This window comes from Dipodomys ordii, unplaced genomic scaffold (genome assembly GCF_000151885.1).
Source record: "Dipodomys ordii isolate 6190 unplaced genomic scaffold, Dord_2.0 Scaffold317, whole genome shotgun sequence".
NCBI lineage: Eukaryota > Metazoa > Chordata > Mammalia > Rodentia > Heteromyidae > Dipodomys > Dipodomys ordii.
This window is the reverse complement of record NW_012267533.1, coordinates 72,739-88,473: the sequence shown is the minus strand read 5'-3', so window position 1 is coordinate 88,473 and position 15,735 is coordinate 72,739. Positions and strand designations below refer to the sequence as shown.

General features: G+C 47.3%; 1 pseudogene and 1 gene segment (V, D, J or C); both read right to left on the bottom strand.

The window, feature by feature from the left end:
• Positions 1–4,164, bottom strand: part of LOC106001565 — a 15,126-nt gene extending 10,962 nt beyond the window's left edge. Inside the window, 2 exon segments of the V gene segment in view lie at positions 3,664–3,974; positions 4,079–4,164. Of these exon segments, the coding sequence occupies positions 3,664–3,974; positions 4,079–4,124 (357 nt within the window).
• Positions 4,165–6,342: 2,178 nt separating this feature from the next.
• On the bottom strand, positions 6,343–7,551 carry LOC106001564 (annotated as a pseudogene).
• Positions 7,552–15,735: the final 8,184 nt, after the last annotated feature.

The following is a 15,735-nucleotide window of genomic DNA, read 5'->3' as shown; positions in this document are numbered from 1 at the left end:
TGACAGTCTCTCTCCTGGTCTGTGGGTTAGTTCTATTCCATTGTCCACACCTTTCCCATTTCCTTTATCTGTTCTTCTCTTGTTGGACATTTACTTTAATCTCAGCCCTCCTCTGCCACGTTCTCCCTAGGATGTCCTGTGCTCCATGCTCCACTGCCCTGTCCCTAAGTTCTATCTGAGAAACATCAGAATGGCCTTTGCCATGCATCTTGCCAACTTCCCATTCTGAACACGTAGCTATGAGCGGCTCAGCTCACAACAGTGTTTAGGCAGTGATGATCAGGATATATAAAGTTGTCCCACAGAATTATGGTGCAGATAAAACATTCCTATTTTTAGTGACCTTGTGATTGTTGTAATATCATAGCATCACAGAGCTTGGCATGTTCATGTAGATGATGGTAGCTAGCCTAAGCTGCTGCTGGTTGCCTAAAGTCTAGTAATACATTGATGTACAGTTTACATTTGACATGATAGTAAATGTGTTTCCTAAAGTCTTGAATTCTGTATATCTGTATATATGTTTCATTATGTCTCAATGTTTCTGAGAGATTTGTTGGCAGCATTTTCCGTTAGGCTTGGGTGGATTTTTTTTTTCATTTCTAGCCTTCCTCAGATCTGATCTTGGAGATCATGGCAAAGTCAGTTTTCCCAATGTGTTATTCTCTGTGCTTTGTTGAAGTGAAGTCTCCCTATGTTTAAGTAACCTCACAGTGGAAAGCAGAACATCTGATGCAGACAGTCAAGGATGACTACAGACACAGACATGGAGAAGTCCCTGGGAGGCTGTCAGGGGATGAGCAGAAGTAGGGCAGACACAGAGGAGAGCTGGGGCAGGAAGAGCAGAGGCAGGGCCAATGCATTTGTTTACCAATTAATTAATTTAGTTATTATTATAAAGGACATACGTTAACAGGTACTGGTTATTATTCAATACAGATATACATTGTTAAATGACTAATTGTCTAAGTAGACACATGCTCTAAAGTATTGATGATTTTGTTTTGGTGAAATCTTTCCTTTCTTCATCTTTTTACAATGATTAGTGTTGTGCTATGAGATACCAGCTCTTCCTGATGAGGAGTTTTCACATCCAAATGAGGACCCAAGACACCACAATCTCCACATGGACAGAGTAATGGATGTCTCCTGGTGAGATGAATGATTTGTCTCATCATCCACAAAAACTTTCCAGGGGAAGCCTCAGAACTTAGAAGTCTTCTTCCTAAAGCCTGTAGAGTTCACACACATGTTCTTTTTCAGGAAATGAAGCTTGCTCTTTTCTGATCAGGATGTAATGGAGAAATAAAGAAGGACATGTTTGAGCAGGTTTGGGCCGTCCGGGATGCAGGGAGCTCAGTCAGATTGCTGTGAGATCACCTGGCCCCAGCCCCTCCTGCCCACGATGCACGTGCACAGTGACAGTGCTCATGACAGAGCCACAGGGACCCGGCCTCCATCCCAGACGGGACATCCACAGGACTCCAGAGCCATCGTGATGGAGGAAACCCCAGGACAGACGGGGCCCAGCAAGGTCAGTCTACATGCACATGGCCTGTTGTCTGTCCAGTCCAACCCAGACTCCTCGTGTCCACTTTCATGTCCCCATGGAGGACAGCAAGAGGGCCTGGTCAGGGGAGACTGAGGAGTCCACCAACCTTTCCCAGGGTGCAATAGGGTGAGCTCCAGGAGTATGGCCAACCCCTGTGTTTTATAACTTGTGTCCCTGAGTACATTTGGTAGTTGGACAAAGAGAAAAGGAGGCTGAGATACCAAGAATCACTGAGTCAGAAAGTGAATGAATGGAGCAATTCTGTTAGGTCAGTTCTGAACCCTTGAGCAGTGCTACAGGCGGAGGGAGGAGGGCAGCATTTGAGGCCTGTTAAGAGTCATGGGTCAATGGGCTGTGTGCTCTTTCTCTCTCTCTCTCCCTCTCCCTTTTTCTCTCCTTGTCTCTCTGTCTCTGTCTTTCTCTGTCTCTCTGTCTCTCTGTCACTCTATGTACTGTTTTGAACTCAGGGCTACTATTTTAGGCACACACATGCATTTCAGCCCTTTCTGCAACTTTTCTGATGTGATTTATTTTCTGTGCTGTGGTTTTGCCTGGGGCAGGTTCCAGACAGTGATTCCACACTTGCGTCCTGCGTAGCTGGAATCACAGGAAACAGCTGCCACATGCAACTTATTGATGACATGTGTTGTCATTAAGGTTTTGCCCATTTGGCCTCCACAAATACTCATTTTGCTCTCCTCCTCCCAGGTCTCTAGGATTACAGACACCAGTCACCATGCCAGGCAGTTTCCCTCTTGTTCACAGAACAAATTCTGACTCTGTGAATCCTGGAATCTTTGTCCTGAATCTCATGGAGTCACCAGGGTCCCTGAGTTTCTTGTGGTCACCACTGCAGAGCCATTTTTGCTTCCACCGTGATACTCTGTTCATTCTTATCAGTCCCAGCAGAGGACTGGACCATCACAGAGGAATGCAGGTCATAAACTGCCAAGCCTACTCCGGTGGAGTCTGCTTAGCATGGGAAACCAGCTTTCAGACCTGAGAATGAGGCTTCACAGAGACCTATCTCTGAGAATGGGACTTCACCGAAGTCTACCTCAGAGAATGGGGCTTCACAGAGACCTACCTCCTGGAAAGGCTGGCAAACCCCTGGGAAAGATGTGTTTCTGTTTTTGTTTTTCTTTTCTTCACTGTATAAGAGCGCCTATTAATCTTTTACTGTTTCTGCTGCTCATTGTACTTACTCATGCTCAATGTTCCTTTATTCAAAGCTCTTTCTTAAGAGTGTTGACAACTCCAATATCTGATGAGTGTCTTAAAAATAAGACTAACTCACCAGAGTTAAGTGCTACCCTGGAAGCCCCTCTTATGGAGGCTAGCAGACAAGTCATAAGTAAATATAAAAGTATTGGGGGTTTCACAAAGTCACTTCAGCAGAAGGAATTGTTTGTAAGAGATTTACAAGAAGTTGTAGGCCCGGCTAGAACAGAAAGAATGTATGGCAATTGCTGAGATAACTACTTAGGAGAAAGAACTTCCTGTTACTCTCTTTCATTTACTAAGAGACTTGCTAGATCTAGGCCTCTGTGGCACCTACTATTAAAGAAGGAACAGGAAAGATCTTAATGGGACAGTTAAGGCCTCTATAAAAAAAGGTAATGGTTAATTGGTGATAAACAAAAGAAACCCATTGTATTTCTTAGAAATAGAGATAAGCCAAAAACAAGTGCCTATCAGGTGACCAGCTGGTGACCACCCAAGAATGAAGCCCTGCAGCAAGATTGTGTAACCTTTTGCCCTTTCTTAAGGAGACTTTTTGCTATAAAAGTTTGTTATCCTCTGCATTAAATCCCACTCAGCATCCACTCCTCTTGTGTGTGGGTTGTCGGTTTGCCATCTCCCCACCTATTCCAGATCCTCCACTAGGTGTCCTCAGTCGTCCCAACAGAACCAGTCCGCGGCAATAAACTGAGGAGAGATGCTGTCACACTGTGGACACAGAGGCAGGGCAGACAGCAGGAGAGCAGCTCTGGGCTCTGTGTACAGCTGCTCCTGAGCTGCCCCGATTCCAAGCTGTGCCGAGCGCCCCCTGCTGGTGCTGAGCGCCCTGCAGGGAGGTTTGTGTCTGGCCCACACTGGATTTCCTGCACTGTGTGTCTAGCACAGTAATACATGGCCGTGTCCTCCACTCTCAGGCTGTTCATCTGCAGGTAAAGTGTGTTCTTGCTGTTGTCTCTGGAGGTGGTGAAGCGGCCCTTCACAGAGTCTGCGTAGTTTATGTTACTACTACCACTACTGATGTATGAGAGCCACTCAGGCCTCTTCCCTGGAGCCTGGCGGAGCCAGTGCATGGTATATCTACTGAAGTCAAATCCGGAGGCTGCACAGGAGAGTCTCAGGGACCCCCCAGGCTGCACCAAGCCTCCCCCAGACTCCACCAGCTGCACCTCACACTGCACACCTGCAAACACAGAGAATCCTGGTCAGCAATGGTCACACACATCCACTCTTCCTCCCACTCATGTCCATTTGCACACTCAGTATCCCTTGCTCCCCATGAATCACCTTTCAACAGAGCAACAAGGAGAACCCAGCGCAGCCCCAGCTCCATAGTGCTGGTCTGTGCTCAGTCACTGGTGGAATCAGCTCACAGAGCTCAGGTCAGGGATGGGCTGGTTTTCATGGGCAGAGGGACGTCCTATTTGCATGTCCTCTGCTATAAAGCAGCTCTGGGGCAGAAGTCTCAGGAGTGCAGTGCACAGAGGTGGAAGGCAGAGTTTGTTAGATGAGTGGATCAACTGTGAAATGTCTCTAATCAATTGGCTTCAAGATTAAACAGTAAGGGAATATGAACTTCTTTAAAGAAGTTTAACTTTCCTTCAGTTAGTCAAGATTGCTGAGCCATTTGATTTTTAAAGAATGTATTTCCCTTTTCCTTTTGAATTCTTTCTTACTGTGTTTGTATTTGGTATGTTGAGGGGGACATATGAAACGTAGAACCAGGATGAACAAATACAACAGTGATACTCACCAGAGACTATGTGCAAAATGAACTGAGCCTGAACTCTGGGCCTGGGTGCTATCCCTCAGCTCTTCAGCTCAAGGCCAGTGCTCTACCACTTGAGCCACAGTGCCACTTCTGGCTTTTTCTGATTTTGTGGTGCTGAGTAATTGAACCCAGGGCCTCAGGAATGTGAGGTAAGCACTATACCACTGAGCCATCTCCCCAGCCCCAAAATGGAAATCTTATGGATGGGGACAGGAGGGAAGTATTGGGAGAGAGCAACAGAGAGGAAGAATGGTTCATAAAGAACTGCACTGATGATACCTGATTCACGTAACTGTAACCACTCTCTACATCAACTACACAAAAAACAGTTTTTAAAAATTAAATAAAAAATAAAACACATTGATCTTTAAGTGGCTCTATAAAGGTGGTGTCGGGAAGTGAGGCAGTTTATGAACACACTGAGGCTTGATCAACGTTGCTCCTTTCAACATTCTTGCCCACCCCTCTACCACCTCTTCCTTCTCTCTGGTTAATGTTCAGGACATGTATGCTGACATCATTGAACAAAGCAGTTTGTGGATACAAGGCATGTGGATCTGTGTCATTCCTTCCTCACCTTTCCCCTTTGACCCACCCTTAGCTCAGTGTTCTCAATTCTGTGGCCTATGCACTGTATTCTTGCCTGCATTCTCCATGTTGTCTCCTTCATTCTTCTACCATTTGCCCCTCATCTCTCCACTCCCAGTACCCACTTTCTGGTGCTTACTTTGTTGGTCTTTGACTTAGTCTTTGTGAAGAGCTATACTCCTTGATCTCTCCATAGGGTCTATTGTATGTGTGTCCCAGTGAGACATATTACAACAGCAGGAGAGGACCATTAGCATCGTTGTTCTGGGAAGCAGGGATGACCTGAGCTCTCTGCTCTTATTGCACATGGAGCACTGCTCTCATCCACTCACATTGTGAGAAACCTGTCAGCCAGGAAGGTGGCCACGCTAGACACAGGTCCCCACAGGCACATTGTCCCCACTCCTCACTTGTCTCTGAAGAGCCTTTTCTCCAGGCCGTTACACAAACACACACTTGATACTGAGGCCCGGCAGCCTGGCCTTTGAGTGACCCAGGACTGGAAATACCCCCGGCAGATCAATGCCGCACATTAAAAGCCAAGCCTGTTGAAGGTTGCAGTGGAGGTGTTGTGTGGATGGAATGAAATTCCTCACTAATTCCTCTCTGGCAACCTGGGTGGATCTGAGTGGGAACAGCCCAGAGAGGATGACATTCCACCACAGAGGCAGCATCTGCAGCAGGCTCTGTGGGAGGTTCTAGATCTCTTCCTGATGGCCAATCGCAGGAGCTCCCACCCACCCTGCACCTCCACAGCCCACGTGCTCCAGGAGGACCTGGCCCCAGCCGGTCCTCAGTCCCATGTGCACAGGCTCAGGACAGTGAGATGATGCAGGTGAAATCCCAAGTGATGACTGTTTTTACACTCATCCATGTCCCCTTAGCTACAGATATCCCCTGAGCTTCCCGCCAGAGTCCATAGAGAGGAGGACGGGACAGTCCAGGGCACGCAGCCTGGGGACACCAGTGAGTTCTTCCCAGGCATGCAGGAGCCAGGGCCACAGCCTCATTGACCTCCAGGTCCCGGTACTGGGCCTGGGGTCTAGAGACTAAATACAGGCCAAGTCTGCAGGGGATTAGCGTGAAGGACAGGTGTGGACAACACAGACAATTAAGAACACATGAGTCCTTCTAGAATCAAGCAGCGCCCAGATCCAGAACTGTGGCTGAGAATCCCATCCAACCTCATCATCTACAGCGTGTGTAGAAAGGGATGGAGGCAGAGGAGCTGGTGGGGGTCACTGGGCCTCTGCAGGTAGCCACAGCTCAGAGGTGCCCACGACTGGGCTCTGTGGGTCACAGAGCAGCCCCTGGTCCTGACTGATGGCCCCTCACATGTCACCAGCAAGAGGAAAAGAGAAAACGGGATCAAAGCCGGGTTGGATGCCTGAGCTATGTGAGCAGAATGGTGGGCCTTGAAATCCATTAGTGACATGGAGGCCCTGGCTCTGCACAACATCCTGTGCACTCCGACCTGAGGATAAAGACTGACCTAGCCCGGGAGTCCACTGCATCGCTCCCCAGTCTGAGAGGAAAGGACTGAGCAGGAATCTTGACCTTCCTCAGATTTGAACCCAGTGATCTCAGCTGTGTCCACCGACCGTGCATAGTGCTGTGTCTGATCCTCTCAAGGATGCATCATCAACCACAACAGACACAGGGCAATGGAAGACAGAAAAAGCTGTGTGCTGAGGAGTTGGAGAACAGTAAGAACACAGTGGACAGCTCTGTGGGGGACGCTGTGTCCTGTGGAGAGGCCAGGCACACAGAGGAGTCAGGGCCTGAGCTCAACAGCTGCACCAGTGACTGCCATGACCTCAGTGTGTGCCGAGCGCCCCCTGCTGGTGCTGAGCTCCCTGCAGGGAGGTTTGTGTCTGGCCCACACCTGATTTCCTGCACTGTGTGTCTAGCACAGTAATAGACAGCCATGTCCTCCACTCTCAGGCTGTTCATCTGTAGGTAAACTGTGTCCTTGCTGTTGTCTTTGGAGACGGTGAAGCAGCCCTTCACAGGGTCTGTGTAGTATATCCTACTACTATCGTAGATGGAAGAAACTCACTCCAGCGTCTTCCCTGGAGCCTGGCGGATCCAGCTCATCCAGTAATTACTAAAGGTGAATCCAGAGGCTGCACAGGAGAGTCTCAGGGACCCCCCAGGCTGCACCAAGCCTCCCCCAGACTCCACCAGCTGCACCTCACACTGCACACCTGCAAACACAGAGAATCCAGGTCAGCAATGGTCACACACATCCACCATTCCTCCCACTCAGCTCCACTCACACACCCAGTGTCCCTACTTCTCTGTCAATTACCTTGTAAAATGGCCACAAGGAAAACCCAGGTCAGAGCCCCCTCCATGGTGGAGGTCTGTGCCCAGTGCTGATCTCAGGATGGACCCCTGGAAGTCAGTCCTGACCTGCAGAGCTGCAGCTTTTCAGGAGAAGAGGGAGGCCCCATTTGCATGTCCTCTTGGTATGTAGCCAGCTCTGGGGTGGAATCTGAGCAAAAGCAGTGCAGAGAAGACAGGAGAATCAGGAAGTCATCAGTGACAATGATTACATGGAAGAAAACACAGACCACATCCCACAGCAGATCGAATGCTTTAGGTGATCTCATCTTACTGTATTTTACACAGCACAGTCATCACTCACATTAGGTGTTATGATGTGTGCATGTGTCACATTGTTGGTGGTATGAATTTGTAATAGAAGAGTCACTTGATTCTAGAGAGGTGCACTGCCCCTTGAGCTGTGTGTCCAGCCATTTTTGCTGTATTTTTCTTTAGTGATTTGGGGGCTATGACCATGCATTTTTCCTGATGGTATGGAATGTGTTCTCCTATCTGTGCTTTCTGTGCAGCTGAACGGATTGCTGTGCATGACCGTGTTTATCTCTGGGCTGACACTGTGTCTATGGGACTGGCTCCAGTCATTCCTGCCAATCTCCCCTATCGAGGAGGGGCAACCAACCCATCTGACCATTTTGTCACTTTTAAACTATGGAAATGCACTTATTTTATTTGCTGGAAACTTGTTCAGCTTTAAAACATAGAGGACTTGTTTATAACATTTCATAAGCACCGCAACATAGGGAAATCTGCTTCACCAGCAGCAGAGTCAGGAAATGGGGCATTCTTCCGGAAGCACGTCCTTGGCTTCCGCTCTACCCCTCCTCCCACCAGCAGTGGTTTTGGGTTAAGGAAGGCTGTGTGCTTCCTAATGCAAATATGCTAAGGGGATCATGTTAGGGTGGTCGTTTTATGTTCACTTTTCATCTACTTTTATTTTTGGCATTTGGGTTTGAAATCTCAGGCTTGTGTTTGCTCAGCAGGCTCTCTGCCATGTCTTCAGCTCCTTTGACTCTACGCTGTTTCTCACTTAGGATGAAATGACTTTGTCCAGGGCTGGCCTCATGCTGTCATCTTCCTAGGATGCCCATTATATTTGAGTTTACTGGTGTGGGCCCATGCGTGGATTATTGTGAGATACGGTCTCATCAACTTCTTGTGCAGGCTGGCCTCAATCCATAGTTTGCTGGATGTTTTCCCCTGCATAGCCACCAAGTTCAGCTCAGTGGTGTCTTAGTCCATTCTTGGTGGTATAAACATATCCCCGATTCGGAAACCTATACAGGGTGAGGATTTGTTTCTTATAGTCTGGGGTCAATGTGTTCAAGATCAAGCACTTTACTGTCTATTTTGGGCTGGTTTTCTGATTCCTAGGTTGGCATGCCGTGTCTTCGTGTGGCACAATAGGCACCTGCGTCCTTCCCTTGCAGGATGGGAAGGAAAGATCAGCTCCCTTCCTCAAGGGGACAGGAGGACACTCACCATCCATGAGTCAGGCTGCTTCCCTGCAAGGGTTAAATTCCAGGTCATGAATGGTGGGGAGCCAAGGCATGCACCCCATAGCTTCCCACCTCGGCCTGGACTCCTTTCACATTGTACCTTGCAAATGATTTATCCATAGCACCCGCAGCAAAGCGCTAGTGCCCCAGGGCTAATTTTACATTCAGATCCCAAGGTTTTGCTATTGTCTGAATCAAAGGGTGTTGAGTCACAAGTTACTTTTGTTGTAAATACAACATAAGCCTGGAATAGGGCAGATATTCCCAGAGGGATGATGGGAAAGACAGGGTAACCATAGTTACCAACGAAATCCAACATAAACTAGGAGACATGAAGCCTGAGAAACAGAAGCATTTTCCATGACTTGAGTTCCTGCTGGGTTCATACAGTGTGGGTGAGCACACACGATGTCTCACTCATTTATATATTGTACTGGATACACGTGTGCACACACAGTGTGGATGTGCACACATGTATATTGTGCTGGGTACAGGTGTGCACACAGTGGACGTGCACATACAAGATCTTTCTCTTTCTTGCACACACACACACACACACACACACACACACGGTACTGGGCACACCTGGGCAAGGAGCCCCTTGCATGGGGTCTGTGGGTCTGCAGCTCTCCCAGGCTGGATTTTCACTGAGCTTTGTCACCTGCAGTACTGAGCACAGGTCACCCCACAGTTCAGCTAGGCTTTGCCTCTCTGGGGTGCCGAGCCCATAGTTCTGAGGATGCTGTCCAGTGGTCTTCCTGCGCTGTTCCCATTTCTCTAGTTGTCCCTGCCTGTCCCCAGCCATCCATGAATCAGATGGTCTCCACACATCCATCTTGGATTCTGTGCCCTGCAGAGATACCGTGTGACACCCGAGGCCCGAGTTCCGTACAGGGTCAGCACTGATCCCCAAGCTGCCAGGACACAGGAGTCACCCCTGGGAAGACTGAGGTGGCCACATGGGCACTCAGGGCAGTGTGGAAGGGGTCTGTTAAGGGTGTCCTGGGCTGCACGGTGCTCGCACCATTCACGCCCCACTCTGCCCTCATCCTGTGCCCTGCGTCTGTGACGGAGTGGCTGCTCCAAGGCTCCTTTCAGTCTCAGCTCAGGGAGCTGCACTTGGCTTCCTCTTTCCATCACAGTCTCTTATCAGAGCTCCTGGACCACTCCAGCGTTCATGCCGAAGCTCATCTCTCTGCTCTGTCGGGTTTTCTGTTTACTTCTTTTTTCCAGCTAGTCCTGGGCCTTGAACCTGGGCCTGGACCCTTTCCCTGGGCTCTGTTTGCTCAAGGCTAGCACTCTTCCACCAGAGCTAGCACAACTTCTGTCTTTGTCTGTGATTAGTGGGAGATAAACATCTCACAGAATTTCTGGCATAGGGCAATTTTGAACTGTTATCCTCAGATCTGATCATCCTGAAAGCTAGGATGACAAGTGTGAGCCACCAGTGTTGGGCCATTTTTTCTTTCAGATTAGCTTCATTGTACCAAATTATGGGTTTCCTTATGACAGTTTCACACAAGTGTGTAATGCACTTTGATTGCAGCCTCTCCTGCCCTGACCAATCTTGCTGGCTTCCGCATGTTATTGTCATTCCAATTTTATATTCATGCTTTTGATCTTGTCCAGATCTTTATTCCACCTAAGAGACAAAAATACAGTATTAGTCCTTTGGAGTCTGGCTTATTTTCATCAACAAAGTGTTCTGAATTTCTTCAATTTTTCTTCCAGTGATGTAACTTCATTTCTTTTTATAGCTGAGTAATACCATTCTGTATACATAACACACTTTCTAGGTTCATCCTTTGAGGAATCCATGAAGCGACCCAGTCTGATCCCCAAACTTTTCCTATTGTAGACAGTTCAAGGCAAACACAACTGTGGAGTCACTATATCATAGACTGCCCGAGACCCCTTGGGTGTGGGCATGAGTGAGGAGAAGGATCATTGGCTTGGCTTTTAGTTTGTGGAGTGTGGAGAGCTGCGGGAGCCGCGACCAAAGACGGCTGCAAAAGCAACATTGTAGCTCCTTGGTTCAAGGTGCAGCCACAAAAATGCCAGGGCCGCGTGGCGAGGCTCCGACCTAAGATGGCGCTGGCTCCCACCTTCCGTCTTCCCGGTGACGAGTGCTCTCTGTAAAAAACAACTCCGTATATGGGTATGACTTGGCTCCTAGTTTGTTTCCGTGTTTGCAGCCCTATCGGTATATGCCACCTAGCGCTTCGGGATTGGCCATCCAGGAGGCTTATAACCGGAGCTCGGGGGCGGAGGGATAGAGAAGCAGGAAGAAGCGGGCAGGAGAAGCAGGAGAGAAGAAGCTGTAAACAAGGTCCTGAATAAACCGCCTGAGAGAAGAACCTGTTGTCGCGTCACCCTTGCGGGTCGAGGCGGTTGCAAGAGTGGAGGGTTTTCCATTCTGAGTCTCCTAGTGCACTGGCTCACATTCTGAGGGCACCATGGAGGGTTTCTTTTCCTGCATCTTTGTCAGTTCCCGTATCTTTTCTTGATGATTGTTAGCTTACATTGTTGGGAGCCAAAAGGGAGTCTCTCAGCATGATAGGCTTGACTATCTCACTGGAATATCTTGAGGCTGTTTACAGAATCTGATCTTTTCATCCTGCCCCAAGCAAACACCCTGTAGCTGCTAACGACCACCTTTTCACACTGTCCTAAGCAAACATCCTGCAGCTGCTATGGCCAATGAAAAAGCTTCCTTATTCTAAGCATATAAATACCCCTGTGTGAAAAATAAAAATTTGCAGCTTGATCAGAATCCCTGTCTTGCTGTCATTCTTCCTGTCTCTTGTCCCTTCATTCTTTCTCACTTAGGTTCACTGCCCTGGATGAAGTCCTGTGGGTCGGGACAACTGACACCCAATGTGGGGTATGAACCTCTGACTAAGGAAGGAATGCTGTCCTCTGAGACAACTTGGCCAAGTACAGTCTGAGATCACCTCGACAGACCCCGCCGAGACACAGATCCAGGAGGAGAGTGAGGACGATACATGGTGAGTGACCCACCATGGGACAAGCAATATCATCACATGATCTATTTCTGTCAGAACTCAAGGAGGCCTTCAAGACATGGGGAACATGGGTTAAGAAAAGGGATTTACAATTATTTTTCTCATTCATAGAGGACTTGTGTCCTGTTCCCCTTTGAAGGAACCATAGATGCAAAAAGATGGCAAAGAGTAGGAGATTGTTTAACAGATTATTATAAAACCTTTGGTTCAGAAAAGGTTCCTGCTACCACCTTTTCCTATTGGAATTTGATTAATGACATTTTAAAATGTTCTCTATTTGAAAGTGGAATTTTACAACTTGTAAAAACGGGAGAGGAGATTCTCCAACATGCCTCTCGGCCCCCCCACGGATTGCCCCTCGGTTGTATTAGATATGCCTTCTGGTCAATTTACTGAAAATCCCTTCCTTTTGTGGCCCAGCCCTTCAAGGGCCCACTGTCCCTCCAGATCCAGATGTTTTTTCTCTCCCCCCTTTACTTAATCTGGCCCCTTTACGCGAGTCCCTTCAACATAGGCGAGAACACCTTCAACTTTTAAAAGAACTGTGGTCCCTTGCTTATGAACTCCGCATACTGGCCTTGGCTGATACGCCAAAACTGCCTAATAAAATTAAGGTTAGATCACGCCATCAACCAGTTCTCGCCTTTCCAGTAACTCAGAGCCAGACAGATAGAACCTCAGAGGGTGAGGAGGATGAATCAGAAGAGGAGGAAAAGGAGGATGAGGAACAGGATACTGGGGATGAAGAGGAACAACCCACCCAGAGAAAAGGCCAACAAGAGTATAAGAGGCTTAGCCTTCGGTTTGTTGAAAAGCTTAAAAATGCATGTGCCCAATATGGTCTGACTGCTCCTTATACGTTAGCCTTGTTAGAAAACCAAAGTGTGTGCTGGCTCACCCCTAATGATTGGAAGTTCCTGGCCCGCGCCACCCTTAGTAGGGGTGATTTTCTTTTATGGAATGTGGACTTTAAGGAACAATGTAGAGAGAACGCGCAAAAAAAATTGGCTAAAACATCTTCAAAAACCTGGACCTATACTAAACTTTTGGGTAATGTGCCCTGTGATACCAATGCTAAACAGGCGCGCTTTCCTACCAGACTTTTGGCACAAATTCAAAACGCTGGCCTTTATGCTTGGAAGTGTCTCCCTCAAAAGGGATTGGCTACTACTTCCCTGGCAAAAGTTAGACAGGGGCCAGAGGAACCCTACAGTGACGTTGTCTCATGGCTTAACTTGGCTGCAGAAAGGCTTCTTGGGCCCAGTGAAAGTGAAAGTGCCTTTGTTAAACATCTTGCCTTTGAAAATGCTAATCCGGCATGTCAAGATGTCCTCTGGCCACATAAAAACAAGGGTGACCTCTCTGAGTTCATCAGGCTTAGTGCTGGAGTAGGGACTGCTCATGCCATGCGGCTTGCCATAGGCTCTGATTTTACCAAGGCATTTCAAAGTTCAGTCCCTGGCTAGGTACTTGCTTTAATTGTAAACAACCTGGTCACTTTGCATGTGAATGTCCCTTGGCAAACAAAGCCAAGGGGCAATGCCCTCCCAAGCTACAGGTAGACCACTCCCTGACACTCTTTGTCTTTTAGATCAAGAACAAGGGGCCCTAAGGTGGCTGCCAGAATGCTTGATAAAACAGGTGAATGGCTTACCACAACCCAGGGGAAACCTTCCCCCCAAGGATGATGCCTTTTCTCTTACAGATGCAGCTAGAACTCCAGACGTGGACCCTCTTGTTTGAATTTATTAAATAACGGATTAATCTCTTGGCTTCTAAGCCCATACAGGTTCATCACCATCGCTTTGATATGGCAGACCAAGGCATTGAGGTCTACGATTTACCCCAGGCTTTTAATTAGTGTTTTGCCATGAGCTTCTTCCAGTGGGAACCTCCCCCCTTCCTTTTTCTTATTTAGAAAACCCTTCTCCTTATTCATAACTCCTGACCATTCAATGGGCAAGACCTATTGCGCCCTTGCCATAAGGGATAGGTTCGCCCCTCCTCCTATAGGCCCCTCCGCTTGGGGGAGGATGCACCTATGGGAGGAACTAAAAATGCTCAAATCAAGGATGCAAGTAAGACTGCAGGGGGATGGATCTGCAAGATCCCAAAACCCAAGACCCCTGAGTGGCAAGCTCTGGTGCATGACGGTTGGCATGCATACCTACAAGCCGTCTCCTCAAAAAACATGCCAAGGCCTGTAAAATTCCCCTCCCCGAGTGAGGACGCTCACATGGGAGTGGAGAAAAAGCCTGGGCCCTTAGAGGAACAGAGCCTCTGTCACCCCCTTGAAAAGAGCAGCCAACAATTGATGGTCAGTTTTCTAAATAAGAAAGGGGGAGATGTTGGGAGCCAAAAGGGAGTCTCTTTGCATGATAGGCTTGACTCTCTCACTGGAACATCTTGAGGCTCTTTACAGAATCCGATCTTTTCATCCTGTCCCAAGCAAACACCCTGTAGCTGCTAATGACCACCTTTTCACACTGGCCTAAGCAAACATCCTGCAGCTGCTATGGCCAATGAAAAAGCTTCCTTATTCTAAGCATATAAATACCCCTGTGTGAAAAATAAAAATTTGCAGCTTGATCAGAATCCCTGTCTTGCTGTCATTCTTCCTGTCTCTTGTCCCTTCATTCCTTCTCGCTTAGGTTCATTGCCCTGGTTGAAGTCCTGCGGGTCGGGACAGTACATTTGGAATGCAGTGCAGTCATGATGTGCATTTTGTTTATGACTGAGAATATTGAATATCTTTTATGTGTTATTGGCCATAGGAGATTCTTATTTTGAGCTCTGTCCAATTCCTCTATATATTTATTAATGGAATTGTGTGTACTGGTGTTTAATTATTTGAGGGATTCATGTATCCTGGAAATTCATCCTCTGTAAGATGCATTTATGGCCAAGATTTCTTCCCCTTCTGCATATGGTGTGTTTACTGTACAAATTGAATGTTATTCTCTCCTCATGGCAAAATGTGAATTAACTCTTGTCCACTTCCAGCACTACTCCTTTTCCTCCAGGTCTTTGGTACTTCCAAGTGACAGTATCACTTTCACTTTCCATTTCTGAGAAGAAGGCCATGGTACTTTTGATGGAGATTGATCAAGTCTTTAGACTCCTTTTGGTAAAATGGCCATTTTCACATTATCTGTTATCTCGATCCTTGTAATTTAATGTCCTTCCACTCCCTTGATTTTTATGAGTGTCCCCTTCAATTCCTTGTCAGTGTTTTAGAGTTGTCAGTGTAGAGGGCCTTTTGTACTTGGGTATATTTATGCTGGGCATTTTATTTTTTTATTGTTTTATTGTGAAAAGACTGTACAGACGGGTTAGAATTACATGGGCAAGATAATGAGTACATTTCTTATCAAGCATTATAGCCTCCTCCTTTGTTTCCCCTTCCCATCCTCTTCCTGCACCTCCATCCAATCCTCCCACCCCCACATCAAAGTTGTAAAGTTCGTTTTCAACATAATGACTTGTACATCTCATTGTTGTAATGGGTCCACCTGTATCCCGATTTAAACGATTTGTTTTTTCCCTTCCCCTCCATAAATTATACTGACATCATAAACAGGGGTTATACCATAGGGGAGGGATATACAAAGCAACAAAGAAATAATCTTATAAATGTGTTAGAAACAATTGCGTGAAAGAAAAAAACATTTAAATACATATCTTAGGTTTCCTTTTCCTAATATCAACTTATCT